Here is a 14,308-nt window from a genome sequence, read left to right on the forward strand (position 1 = left end):
TTGACGGAAAATGATATTTTGTACTTAGTCTTTCTTTTACTTTTTTTTAGTTGTTTTTTAATGAAATTCGCTTTGTGGATTTTTTTCAGTCACTTTTTTTGATTTTTTACTCTATTAATTTTTAAAATTGTAAAAAAAATTCATGTAGTTTGAAACAATAATTTAAATCTTAATTTTTGTCATTATATAAAAAAAATAAATTTTTTAAATTTTTGATTTAAAATAATTATTTTTTTTTTATTAATTATTCAATAAATTAAATAAAATTATTAAAAAAGTAAAAAAAAATTAAATTGAAAATTTAAAAAAATAATTAAATTTTATTAAGTAATTAATCATGTAATTTAAATTAATTAAAAATTATTTTAGATTTTTTTCCAAATATTTTAAAAAATTAAAAATACTTTAAAAATTTTTAATTTGATTTTATAAAATTTAAAAAAAATTAAAATGATTTATTTTTTGTTATAAAATAAAAAAAAAAATAAATAAAATGTCAATTTTAAAAAATTTTAAAAATAAAAAAAAATAAATATTTTTTTATTTTTTTTTTAATTTTAAAAAAATTTAAATTTTTGAAAATTTATAAAATTTAAAATATTTTAATAAAGTATTTTTAATCCTTTTTTAAAAAAAACTTTATAAAAATAAAAAAAAAATAAAAATTTTTTAAAAATTAAAAATAAAAAAATTTAAAAAAATTTTTTTATTTTAAAGGAAATGTTTTATAATTAAATTTTTTTAATTTTTTAAAAAATTAAATTAAAAATTTAAAAAATAATAAAAAATATTTTTTGATTTTTAAGGAAAAAAAAATTTAATTTATGAAAATTCTCAAACTTTATTAAATTAAAAATATCAAAATTAAATAATATTTTTTTTTTAAATAAAATTATTTTTTTTTAATTTTTAATAAAAATTTTTTCAATGAAAATTCCAAATATAAAAATCACAAAAAAAAATAAAACAGTAATTCAACTAAAATTCAATTTTAAATTTTATTTTCTACTTTTAAGGATTCTTTTAAAAAAATTTTTTCTAATCTTTTTTGCCTTTCACGCAATTTATTGGATTATGTAAAATTTAATTAACAAAGTCATACATTTCTCTCTCTACGTTTTTCTGACGTGCCCAAATGATTCAATTTTTCCTTTTTTCTCTCTTTTAATTCCATTTGCCACAACATAGCAATCGGATCAGTTGCGGAACAGCAAGAGGAAAAACTAATCGAAAAATCGACAACTTCCTTGCCAACATTGGCAATATCAAATGCAGATATTCAATCAGCAGCTGTCAATAATAAAAGTAGTGTTAGTCTAACCGAAAAGTTAACATCATCATCATCGTCGTCGTCGTCATCATCGTCACTCGCAACGAGTACTTCGACGTTGCCATCGACGCGAATAACAACGTCGCTCGTCGAGACTTTGGCAACAATCAATGCGAAACTCGTGTCAGCAACGTCAGAATTGTCGACAATTGCAGCGACATCGAGTACCATCAGTAGCGTAAGTAACAGCAAGGCAGGCAGTAGAAATAGCAGCGAGGGACTTTTAACGGCGACGCATCACAACAATAGTCGCATACAACGAATAAGTGCAGTTAAAGTTACGTTACCGCCGGCCGGAGGCAAAAGTGCGGTTGGCATTGCGGCGAAAAACAGCAAAATTAATGCGCCGCCCGGACTGAATTACGTTTTCGATGCTCATCCGAACATAAATAAACATCATCATCACGACTACAGGTGAGTAGCGAACATTTTCACAGCAGGGTCGAAAATAGTTAAAGTCAAAATTATTTTATTTATTTTTTTTTCATAATTTCTCAAAAAAAAAAAAAAAAATTTTTAAATTTAAAAAAATAAAAGTTTGATTAAATTAAAAATAAAAAAAATTTTTTTTTTTTAAAAAATATTTTTTTTATTTATTTATTATTTAATATTTTTTTTTTAATTTAAAAAAAAATTTTTTTTTCTAAAAATTATTAAAAAAAATTAAATAAATTAATTAAAAAAAATTTTTTTTATAAAAAAAAAATTTTTAATTAATTTGATTAAATTTTTAAAAAATTTAAATTAAAAAAAATAATTTGAAAATTTAAAAAATTTATTTAAATTTTAAATTAAAAAAATGTTTCTTTATAAATGAATTTTCATTGTTAATTGTGAGAATTTTAGAAAATTATTTTTTTATGACAAAAAATTTTTTTTTATTGATTTATTAATTTTTTTATAATTTAATTAATTTATATTTTTAATTTTTTTTTCATTAAATTATTTTTTTTTTATTAATTTTTTGTTTTATTTTTTTTAAATTCTGAATGATTCAATTCTCAAGCAAAAGCATCCATTTTTTGGACTGAAATTATTTTCGACCCTTGTTCAAATTTTTCATTTGCGATCTTTTACTCGTCAGTTTCTGTGTATTTGTGTGCGACGATGACGATGTTGTTTTAAAATCCATTTGGGACGAAACTATTTATTTAAGCAGCATGTAATGAAAAATATATTACACGTGTTCTCTCGCGGGCAAAAAAGCGAAAATAAATTACAATTGGAAACCACTCGCTTTGTGAATTATTTTTCGCCTAAAATACGAACAAAAGTCTGTATTTAAAAATTTCTCGCATTTCTGAAACAACGGAAGCAATTAAGAATCAATTTGACCACGTTGCAATGCAAAAAGTACGGAAAAAGAGCAAAACATGACGAGATAATCTCAGAACAAGTCCCTTTTTTGTTGTTAGTGTCTTAGGATGATTATCTTGTTACGCATATTTACGGATTTTCACCTTTTTCATGCCTTTCGTCTGTCTCATGATGAGGAAAAAATCTGAGAGACGATGATTATGTCTTAATAGAGGTGTTTGTTTTCACAAATGACAAGGCAATTTACCCGAAAATTGTGAAATGTGTCGCCTCTGGTAAGACAAAGATGATCAAATCCGATGATGAAAGGTGATTTACTTTCATAGTTTGTTTTTTTTTTTGGATTTAAGAGATTTTCCTTTTCTTTTGAAGAGAATTTTCAAGTTAAAGAAATTTTGCCATGAACTTCATGAAAAAAAAATTTTTTATATTTGAAGAAAATTACAATGAAAAAATTTAAATTTTCATTGATTTTTGACAATAAAAAATCTAATTAACTTAAATGTAAAAAAGTTGTATTTTTGAAAAATTAAAAAAAAAAATAAAAATTTCCAATAGAATTTTTAATAAAAAAAAAATCGGAAATAAAACAAATTTCTTCAAATAAAAAGATTAAATAATTTTAAAAATAGTATTAATTATTTTTATTTAAAAGAAAATAATAAAAAAAATATTCAATAAAATTAAATAAATTAAAATGATTTTTATTGAATTATTTTTGCTCTTGAATTAGTTTAAAAAAAAAACTATGTCAAAGAAAAAATTTATTTTCAGTTTCAATTTTTTGGCAGTTTTGAGTTATAAAATGATTAAAAATGATAAATTAGAGCCCTCTGACAAATTTTTATCCATTTTTTGACAAAAATGCTTTGACACAGTTTTTGACACAGTTTTTTGCTCTTGATTTAGTTTTTAAAACAAAACTATGTCAAAGAAAAAATTTTTTTTCAGTTTCAATTTTTTGGCAGTTTTGAGTTATAAAATGATTAAAAATGATAAATTAGAGCCCTCTGACAAATTTTAATCCATTTAGAGCAAGATTTGACAAAAAACTGCTTTGACACAGTTTTTGACACAGTTTTTTTGCTCTTGATTTAGTTTTCAAAACAAAACTATGTCAAAGAAAAAAATTTTTTTCAGTTTCAATTTTTTTGCAGTTTTGAGTTATAAAATGATTAAAAATGATAAATTAGAGCCCTCTGACAAATTTTTATCCGTTTGGAGCAAGATTTGACAAAAATTGCTTTGACACAGTTTTTTGCTCTTGATTTAGTTTTTAAAACAAAACTATGTCAAAAAAAAAATTTTTTTTTCAGTTTCAATTTTTTGGCAGTTTTGAGTTATAAAATGATTAAAAATGATAAATTAGAGCCCTCTGACAAATTTCTATCCATTTGGAGCAAGATTTGACAAAAATAGCTTTGACACAGTTTTTGACACAGTTTTTTTTTGCTCTTGATTTAGTTTTTAAAACAAAACTATGTCAAAGGAAAATTTTTTTTTCAGTTTCAATTTTTTGGCAGTTTTGAGTTATAAAATGATTAAAAATGATAAATTAGAGCCCTCTGACAAATTTTTATCCATTTGGAGCAAGATTTGACAAAAATTGCTTTGACACAGTTTTTGACACAGTTTTTTTGCTCTTGATTTAGTTTTTAAAACAAAACTATGTCAAAGAAAAAAATTTTTTTCAGTTTCAATTTTTTGGCAGTTTTGAGTTATAAAATGATTAAAAATGATAAATTAGAGCCCTCTGATAAATTTTTATCCATTTGGAGCAAGATTTGACAAAAATAGCTTTGACACAGTTTTTGACACAGTTTTTTTGCTCTTGATTTAGTTTTTAAAACAAAACTATGTCAAAGAAAAAAATTTTTTTCAGTTTCAATTTTTTGGCAGTTTTGAGTTATAAAATGATTAAAAATGATAAATTAGAGCCCTCCGATAAATTTTTATCCATTTGGAGCAAGATTTGACAAAAATAGCTTTGACACAGTTTTTGACACAGTTTTTTTGCTCTTGATTTAGTTTTTAAAACAAAACTATGTCAAAGAAAAAAATTTTTTTCAGTTTCAATTTTTTGGCAGTTTTGAGTTATAAAATGATTAAAAATGATAAATTAGAGCCCTCTGACAAATTTCTATCCATTTGGAGCAAGATTTGACAAAAATAGCTTTGACACAGTTTTTGACACAGTTTTTTTGCTCTTGATTTAGTTTTTAAAACAAAACTATGTCAAAGAAAAAAATTTTTTTCAGTTTCAATTTTTTGGCAGTTTTGAGTTATAAAATGATTAAAAATGATAAATTAGAGCCCTCTGACAAATTTTATCCATTTGGAGCAAGATTTGACAAAAATAGCTTTGACACAGTTTTTGACACAGTTTTTTTTGCTCTTGATTTAGTTTTCAAAACAAAACTATGTCAAAGAAAAAATTTTTTTTCAGTTTCAATTTTTTGGCAGTTTTGAGTTATAAAATGATTAAAAATGATAAATTAGAGCCCTCTGACAAATTTTTATCCATTTGGAGCAAGATTTGACAAAAATGGCTTTGACACAGTTTTTTTGCTCTTGATTTAGTTTTCAAAACAAAACTATGTCAAAGAAAAAATTTTTTTTTCAGTTTCAATTTTTTGGCAGTTTTGAGTTATAAAATGATTAAAAATGATAAATTAGAGCCCTCTGACAAATTTTTATCCATTTGGAGCAAGATTTGACAAAAATTGCTTTGACACAGTTTTTGACACAGTTTTTTTGCTCTTGATTTAGTTTTTAAAACAAAACTATGTCAAAGAAAAAAATTTTTTTCAGTTTCAATTTTTTGGCAGTTTTGAGTTATAAAATGATTAAAAATGATAAATTAGAGCCCTCTGACAAATTTTTATCCATTTGGAGCAAGATTTGACAAAAATAGCTTTGACACAGTTTTTGACACAGTTTTTTTGCTCTTGATTTAGTTTTTAAAACAAAACTATGTCAAAGAAAAAAATTTTTTTCAGTTTCAATTTTTTGGCAGTTTTGAGTTATAAAATGATTAAAAATGATAAATTAGAGCCCTCTGACAAATTTCTATCCATTTGGAGCAAGATTTGACAAAAATAGCTTTGACACAGTTTTTGACACAGTTTTTTTTGCTCTTGATTTAGTTTTTAAAACAAAACTATGTCAAAGGAAAATTTTTTTTCAGTTTCAATTTTTTGGCAGTTTTGAGTTATAAAATGATTAAAAATGATAAATTAGAGCCCTCTGACAAATTTTTATCCATTTGGAGCAAGATTTGACAAAAATAGCTTTGACACAGTTTTTTTGCTCTTGATTTAGTTTTTAAAACAAAACTATGTCAAAGAAAAAATTTTTTTTCAGTTTCAATTTTTTGGCAGTTTTGAGTTATAAAATGATTAAAAATGATAAATTAGAGCCCTCTGACAAATTTTTATCCATTTGGAGCAAGATTTGACAAAAATAGCTTTGACACAGTTTTTGACACAGTTTTTTTGCTCTTGATTTAGTTTTTAAAACAAAACTATGTCAAAGAAAAAAATTTTTTTCAGTTTCAATTTTTTGGCAGTTTTGAGTTATAAAATGATTAAAAATGATAAATTAGAGCCCTCTGATAAATTTTTATCCATTTGGAGCAAGATTTGACAAAAATAGCTTTGACACAGTTTTTGACACAGTTTTTTTTGCTCTTGATTTAGTTTTCAAAACAAAACTATGTCAAAGGAAAATTTTTTTTTCAGTTTCAATTTTTTGGCAGTTTTGAGTTATAAAATGATTAAAAATGATAAATTAGAGCCCTCTGACAAATTTCTATCCATTTGGAGCAAGATTTGACAAAAATAGCTTTGACACAGTTTTTGACACAGTTTTTTTTGCTCTTGATTTAGTTTTCAAAACAAAACTATGTCAAAGGAAAATTTTTTTTTCAGTTTCAATTTTTTGGCAGTTTTGAGTTATAAAATGATTAAAAATGATAAATTAGAGCCCTCTGAAAATTTCAATCCATTTGGAGCAAGATTTGACAAAAATAGCTTTGACACAGTTTTTGACACAGTTTTTTTGCTCTTGATTTAGTTTTTAAAACAAAACTATGTCAAAGAAAAAATTTTTTTTTCAGTTTCAATTTTTTGGCAGTTTTGAGTTATAAAATGATTAAAAATGATAAATTAGAGCCCTCTGACAAATTTTTATCCATTTGGAGCAAGATTTGACAAAAATTGCTTTGACACAGTTTTTGACACAGTTTTTTTGCTCTTGATTTAGTTTTTAAAACAAAACTATGTCAAAGAAAAAAATTTTTTTCAGTTTCAATTTTTTGGCAGTTTTGAGTTATAAAATGATTAAAAATGATAAATTAGAGCCCTCTGACAAATTTTTATCCATTTGGAGCAAGATTTGACAAAAATAGCTTTGACACAGTTTTTGACACAGTTTTTTTGCTCTTGATTTAGTTTTTAAAACAAAACTATGTCAAAGGAAAATTTTTTTTTCAGTTTCAATTTTTTGGCAGTTTTGAGTTATAAAATGATTAAAAATGATAAATTAGAGCCCTCTGACAAATTTTTATCCATTTGGAGCAAGATTTGACAAAAATAGCTTTGACACAGTTTTTGACACAGTTTTTTTGCTCTTGATTTAGTTTTTAAAACAAAACTATGTCAAAGAAAAAATTTTTTTTTCAGTTTCAATTTTTTGGCAGTTTTGAGTTATAAAATGATTAAAAATGATAAATTAGAGCCCTCTGACAAATTTTTATCCATTTGGAGCAAGATTTGACAAAAATAGCTTTGACACAGTTTTTGACACAGTTTTTTTGCTCTTGATTTAGTTTTTAAAACAAAACTATGTCAAAGAAAAAAATTTTTTTCAGTTTCAATTTTTTGGCAGTTTTGAGTTATAAAATGATTAAAAATGATAAATTAGAGCCCTCTGACAAATTTTTATCCATTTGGAGCAAGATTTGACAAAAATAGCTTTGACACAGTTTTTGACACAGTTTTTTTGCTCTTGATTTAGTTTTTAAAACAAAACTATGTCAAAGAAAAAAATTTTTTTCAGTTTCAATTTTTTGGCAGTTTTGAGTTATAAAATGATTAAAAATGATAAATTAGAGCCCTCTGACAAATTTTTATCCATTTGGAGCAAGATTTGACAAAAATAGCTTTGACACAGTTTTTGACACAGTTTTTTTGCTCTTGATTTAGTTTTTAAAACAAAACTATGTCAAAGAAAAAATTTTTTTTCAGTTTCAATTTTTTGGCAGTTTTGAGTTATAAAATGATTAAAAATGATAAATTAGAGCCCTCTGACAAATTTTTATCCATTTGGAGCAAGATTTGACAAAAATAGCTTTGACACAGGTTTTGACACAGTTTTTTTGCTATTTATTTAGTTTTTAAAACAAAACTATGTCAAAGAAAAAAATTTTTTTCAGTTTCAATTTTTTGGCAATAAAATGATTAAAAATGATAAATTAGAGCCCTCTGACAAATTTTTATCCATTTGGAGGAAGATTTGACAAAAATTGTTTTGACACAGTTTTTGACACAGTTTCTTGATTTAGATTTCAAAACAAAACCATGTCAAATAAAATATTTAATAAAAATAAAATTATTTTTGAAATTATAATTTTAATTATTTAGTTTAAGATACCTAATTTTTAATAATATTTAATTAATAAAAATATATTACTAAAGTTTTGGCAAAAAATGTAATTTTAAAATATTTCTTTCGCTAAAATAATTAAAATATATTTTTTTTTAAATTAATTTTTTTTTTTTGAAAAATAAAATTAAATAAATTTTATTATTTTCCTCGCATAAAATCCCATAATTTTTAAAATTTTATTAACAATACAATATAAAAAAAAATCATGAAAAAAACTTTTTTAAGCTCTCCTCCTCAAATATGCTAATTTTACGATAAATTTATTTTCAGTCGTCTCACTATCGCTGCACCCCCATAAAAATAAATGAATAAAAAGTTCTTTAAACTTTTCGCCCGTTTTTCTTCTTTTAAAAATTTTTTTTCGCTTAGCTAAGATTCTTTTCTTACGAAACAAGAGAAAAAAGTTTTTTTCCGTTGATAATTTCAGTTTAGTTTTTTTCTTTTACAAAAAATAGAAAAAATGCAAAAAATGATAAGCAGCAATGACGAAGCTTCAACCACGAAAACGAGTTTCTATGATACGCCACAAGAACACGACGATTATTATTTTTACTGTCTATTGTATTTGCGGCATGTTCCGTAAAATAGAAAAGGACAAAATTGTGCATTGTGTATTTTTTTTTATTTAGCAGAAAATAAGAAATTTGGCATGCCCGAGAGAGCAAACGAGTAAAATTTAATGAAGAAAAGCGAGAAGGAGATTGGATCAGTTCTGACCTATTCGACGTTGTTTTTTTTTGTTGTATTGTGGTTAAGTCAAGTGCATTTTTTTTTGCACAAAACAAATTGCATAAAAGTATTATCTCGAAAAAGAAGCGAAAAGATGAAAAAAAAAATACTTTCGAGAAGAAGAAAAGTAATTTAACAAAAGAAGATTTATATTTGTGTGTCGCCGTTTAAGTTGCGTCTGCCTGCCTCCATTCCAACAAATGAGTAGCTAGGATGTCAACTTTAATGTGTTAACAATGGAATTTCATTATAAAGTACTTAACCGTTGATTGCGAGATAAGGAAAGTGCAGCAGAAGTGCATGACAATGACAAAAGATTCAAGTGGCTTGCTTTTTTGATGCTTTGTTGTCATTTTATTCAGAAGCTTGTGACAACTTGATGCTTTGTTGTCGAAAAGATTACAGTTTGAAAAGGATTTACAAACAAAAAAAGGTTGAAAACTGATGCTTTTGATTTTTCAATTATTTTTTTGTGTGAGATTAATTATTTCGAGTTTCGAAGTATTTATAAAAAATTTTTTCAAATTAAATTATTTTTTCGAATTATTTCGAATGAGTTATTTTAATTTCGAATTATTTTCAATTTTCGAAAATTTTCAAAGAATTATTTTTTCGAACAATTTTTCAACGAATTTTTTTAATCTTCGAAAAATTTTTAAATAATTATTTCGAAATACTTCCAACGAATTTTTTCAATTTTCGAAAAATTTTCAAAGAATTATTTCGAACGAATTATTTCAATTTTCGAAAAATTTCCAAAGAATTATTTCGAACGAATTATTTCAATTTTCGAAAAATTTCCAAAGAATTATTTCGAACGAATTATTTCAATTTTCGAAAAATTTCAAAAGAATTATTTCGAACGAATTATTTCAATTTTCGAAAAATTTCAAAATAATTATTTCGAACAAATTATTTTCGAAATTCGAAATTTGAAATTATTTTCGAAATTCTTCCATAGAATTATTAATTTTAAAGAATAAAAAAAAATATTTAAAAAAAAATTTTGCGCCATCCTACTTAAAGTTTTTTCTATAAAAAAAATACCATAAAAACGAACAACAGAGCAGTAAATTAAAAGAGAAAATTCATTTGAATCCCAAGTGTCGAACAAAAGTAGGACGAATACCTGCAAATTTCACACAACAAAATTTCTATTTTATTTTTCTTCTTCTACTTTCATTTCGAGTCACATTTTTTGTGCAATATTAAATTTTATAAAAAAATTGTATTTTATTGGAATTTAATGAACCGATTTCTTGCAAAAACTTTTCTCCTCACATGCAGTCGAACTTTTATTTTTTTGTAATTTCCTTCAAAGAATTGAGTGAACGCGTCGTCGCACACACATTTTCATTTCTCGGTACTTGAATCAACTAACTAACCTTTTGACTTGTTGTTTTTTCTCCGCTGCCTTTCAGATATGGACCACACTTTGAAACAGGAAACGTTACAAACATCACAGTGCAAGCTGGCAGCACTTTCTATTTACATTGTAGAATAAGTTTATTATTGGATAAAACGGTAAGTAGCTTTTTTTCTCTCGGTTTTCGAGGCATTTAATTAAAAGTTTCCGTGTTCAGGTTTCATGGGTGCACCGGAGACAGGGACAAACGGCGTTGCAGCTCCTGACAGTGGGCAAACAAACGTATTCGGGCGACGCGCGGTACACCATCGACTTTCAGTACCCGAATAATTGGCGCCTCAAGATCGAGAGTGTCATCAAGGATGACGAGGGTGTCTACGAATGTCAAGTTTCGACGCATCCGCCGCGAATAATCACCTATCATTTGCATGTGAACGGTAAGTTTAACGACTTTCATTGATAAAAAAAAGGCGACGTGACATGACTCGACATGACGAGGATAAAATCATTACGTTTTTAGGACCCATTATCATAACAACAACTTGTGTGTCACTTTTCACACTTTTTCATGCGACAAAAAAAAAATAAAAATGGTAAAGGTGATAATCATTTCGTTTTTCACACATGTGAGAGCACGTGTGGGTCCCTTGGGCGTTGAAAGACGTGAAAAGTTTACATTTTCAACAACAAAGGTGAAAAATCGGAAGTTATCAGCACAAAGGTGACGCATCGTAATAATAATAATGTTGTTTAAAATTTTTTAAGGCAAGAAAATGACGAGCACGAATAAACCGCAAGACGTTTATTTACATTTTTTTGATAAATTTCCTTTTTTTTTGGCAAAGTTGTAAATCGTTCAACCCCCGAAAATTTTGCTGATGGCTTTGATTTTTTTTATGAAAAATGTAAAACACGCAAGAGAATTTATGTGTGAAGTGATTTTGTCAATTTGAAAAAGAAATTTTTTTTTATAAATATTTAAAAAATTTAAAATTTAAATTAATTTTATAAAATTTAATAATAATTAAAAAATAATAAAATAAATGAACAAAATTAAAATTAATTTTCAAATCAAATAAATATTTTTTTTTTTTTAAATTAAAATTAAATTAAATTTTTATAAAATTAAAAGTTTATTAAAAATTTTTTTTTTGAATAAAAAAAATATTTTTTAATATTTTTAACTATTGAATTTTTTAATATTTTTTTATTAAAATTTAAATCTAATTTTTATTTAAATATTTTTAATTTTTTTTTTTTTTTTTTTCAAATATTTTTTTTTATTTTATTAAATTAATTAATTTAATTTATTTTTTTTAAAATTATTTAATTAATTATTTCATATTTGTTCAATTAAATTTATTTTAAAATAATTATTTTATTTTTAATTATTTATTAAAAAAATTTAAATAAATTTTATTTTCTTGAAAAAAATCAATTTTATGATAAAACATTGAATTTTTATTATTATTTTTTTTATCATGATGAATATTGACATATTTTTTCTGAACAATTCTGCTAAAAAAATGCATTCAAAATTGACAGACAAAATTCTCTGAATAATAAAAAAATTAAATTTGGATGTTTTCACAAAATTTTTCATTGAATTTTTACTGCATGAATTCCATTGAATTTTTTTTTTTTGACAAGAAATTTTTTCAATGAATCGTTTTTTAATTTCGTTTGACAAATTTTCAGACAATTTTTTTTACAACTTTTTTCTCCCCGCAAAAAGTGCTTAATCAAACTCAATGTAAATTTGACATTTAACACGATTCGGCAATCAAGAAGCGTTCTCAATTCTATAGAAAAAAAACGGCAACAAAGAATCCTTTAAATTTTCTCCCTTCTTTTCGGGCAATTCGCTTCCCTTTTAATTCGAGTTTATTGATCACCTTAAAAATTTGTATGGTAATGCGTGTGATAAATGACACGACAACAACAGCGACAACGACGATGATAAGCAATATTGATGTACTTTTTGAACGTGTGACTTATGTGGCACTCAAGACATTTTTTTTCTCTCCTTTGTTCCATTTACTTTTTTCGTGTTTTTTATTCTTTTTTCCCTGAGTAAATAAGTTATTGCCGTGTGTGTGAGGAGTCGTTTTTCGCAATCTATTGAAAAAAAATTGTATAAAGAGAATTTTGTGAGAAATTTACTTTTCGAAGAAAAAAAAAAATTAAAAATTTAGCTTAAAGAAGAAAATTAATTTTGCAATTTTTTTTTAGCATTTTTAACTTAATTTTATAATTTTTTAACAATATTTAAATAAATTTATTTAAAAAAAACTTATAAAGTTAATTTTGTTAAAAAAAAAAAAATTTAATTGTTGATTTAAAAAATTTAAAATTTCAAAAAAAAAATTTTTTAAAATGATTTCTTAAAAAATAAAACTATTTTTTTTAATTTAAAAAAAATTGGCATTTTGTTTAAATAAATTTTTTGTGACAAAAAAAATTTTTAAAATTTATTTTTATTTTAGCTATTTTTTTTAAAATTTTAATTAAATTTAAAAAATTAAATTTTAAAAAAATAAATTATAAATAAATTAAATAAATTTAATAATAAAATAAATAAATTTAAAAAATTAAAATAAAATTTTTAATAATTTAGAAAAAGTTTGAAAGATAAATATTTTAAAAATTAAAAATAAATAAATAAATAAAATTGTAAATTAAATAAAAATTAAATTTTAAAAAAAAATTAATTAGTTATTTAATTTTTAAAATAATTTATTAAAATTATATTTAATAAATTAAAATTTAAAAAAATTAAAATTTTTATTTAAAAAAAATTGAATAAATAAAAAAAAAAAATACTTTCAAAAAAATGTTTTGGCTTAAAAAATTTTTAAAAATTAATATTTTATAAAATTTTAAAATCTCGCAAATTTTATCTTTACACAAAAGAAATTTTGTACAGTAAAACTCGGAAAATATCATCTCACAGGTGTATAAAAGCGTTTCCAATCATTATATTGGCGCATACACAAAAACCAAAAGAGGAGCAAATATTTCACATTCTTTCCTTTTCTTCTTCGTCTTCTTTTGGTTTCCTTATCGTTTGCATGTAATGATGATAAAGCACGTGAATTCCCGAGAACGACGCAAGATTCCCCATAAAATAAAATAAATGTCGGTGTCGAATGAATTGAATGAAGTACGAATTTGTTTTATCTTTTTTTTTTCTTTTTCGAAGCATCTTGGCAGGAAAAATCTGGAAAACTTGAAATAAGTCAATAATTGATGGTCGTTAGTTTTTTGATGAATCGTGCCAAAGTTTGGATTACTAAAAAAAATATTTTTAAAAATTTTGCCATAAAATCCTCTAATCTATTTAATCTCTTCTGGCACGCCACTTTGTCTTATAATTTATTTTATTTTATTTTACAAATTTGTTGAACAATGAAAAAAAAAAGTTTTCATCATTCCAAAAGTTTAATCCTTTTGTACAACTTTTTTTTTGCTGAATGAAAAAAAAAAGCTAAATAAAACATCAAGCGAGTTACAACAAAACGAGATGAAAATCCTAAACATAAACATGGTTTGTCTAAAACAAACAAAAGTTTTACAGATAGAGAAAAATTTTCCGGCAATGACGAATGTCGACAAATGCAACGCGCCGGATGCTACTTTGGTCCTAAAGGAGAAGCTTTACAAGAAACTTTTATTTTATTTTTTTTTTATTTTAACAAAAAATCGCATCGCACTAAATATCGGGCTTACTTTCGAAATATATTAAACAAATAAAACTTCTCCTCCCCCGATTTTTTTTTGCAGTCCATATTTCGACGGATTAATTTTTTTCTCCTGTGTCGAATAATCATCGCCATCCCATTCTTTGTTTATTTTCTCTCTTTTTCTCTCTCCGTTCATTCATTTTTAAAACGTTGATG

The 14,308-nt window shown here is 23.9% G+C and overlaps 1 protein-coding gene across 1 annotated transcript in view; it reads left to right on the plus strand.

The window, feature by feature from the left end:
- The window catches only part of LOC134837883 (uncharacterized), a 52,998-nt gene that overhangs the window by 25,150 nt on the left and 13,540 nt on the right, over positions 1-14,308 (plus strand). The window contains exons 4-6 of the mRNA XM_063853275.1: positions 1,189-1,744; positions 10,465-10,567; positions 10,627-10,846. Coding sequence (XP_063709345.1) covers positions 1,189-1,744; positions 10,465-10,567; positions 10,627-10,846 — 879 coding nt within the window. The remainder of the gene's footprint in view (positions 1-1,188; positions 1,745-10,464; positions 10,568-10,626; positions 10,847-14,308) is intronic.

Source organism: Culicoides brevitarsis, chromosome 1 (assembly GCF_036172545.1).
Source record: "Culicoides brevitarsis isolate CSIRO-B50_1 chromosome 1, AGI_CSIRO_Cbre_v1, whole genome shotgun sequence".
NCBI classification, from domain to species: Eukaryota; Metazoa; Arthropoda; class Insecta; order Diptera; family Ceratopogonidae; genus Culicoides; species Culicoides brevitarsis.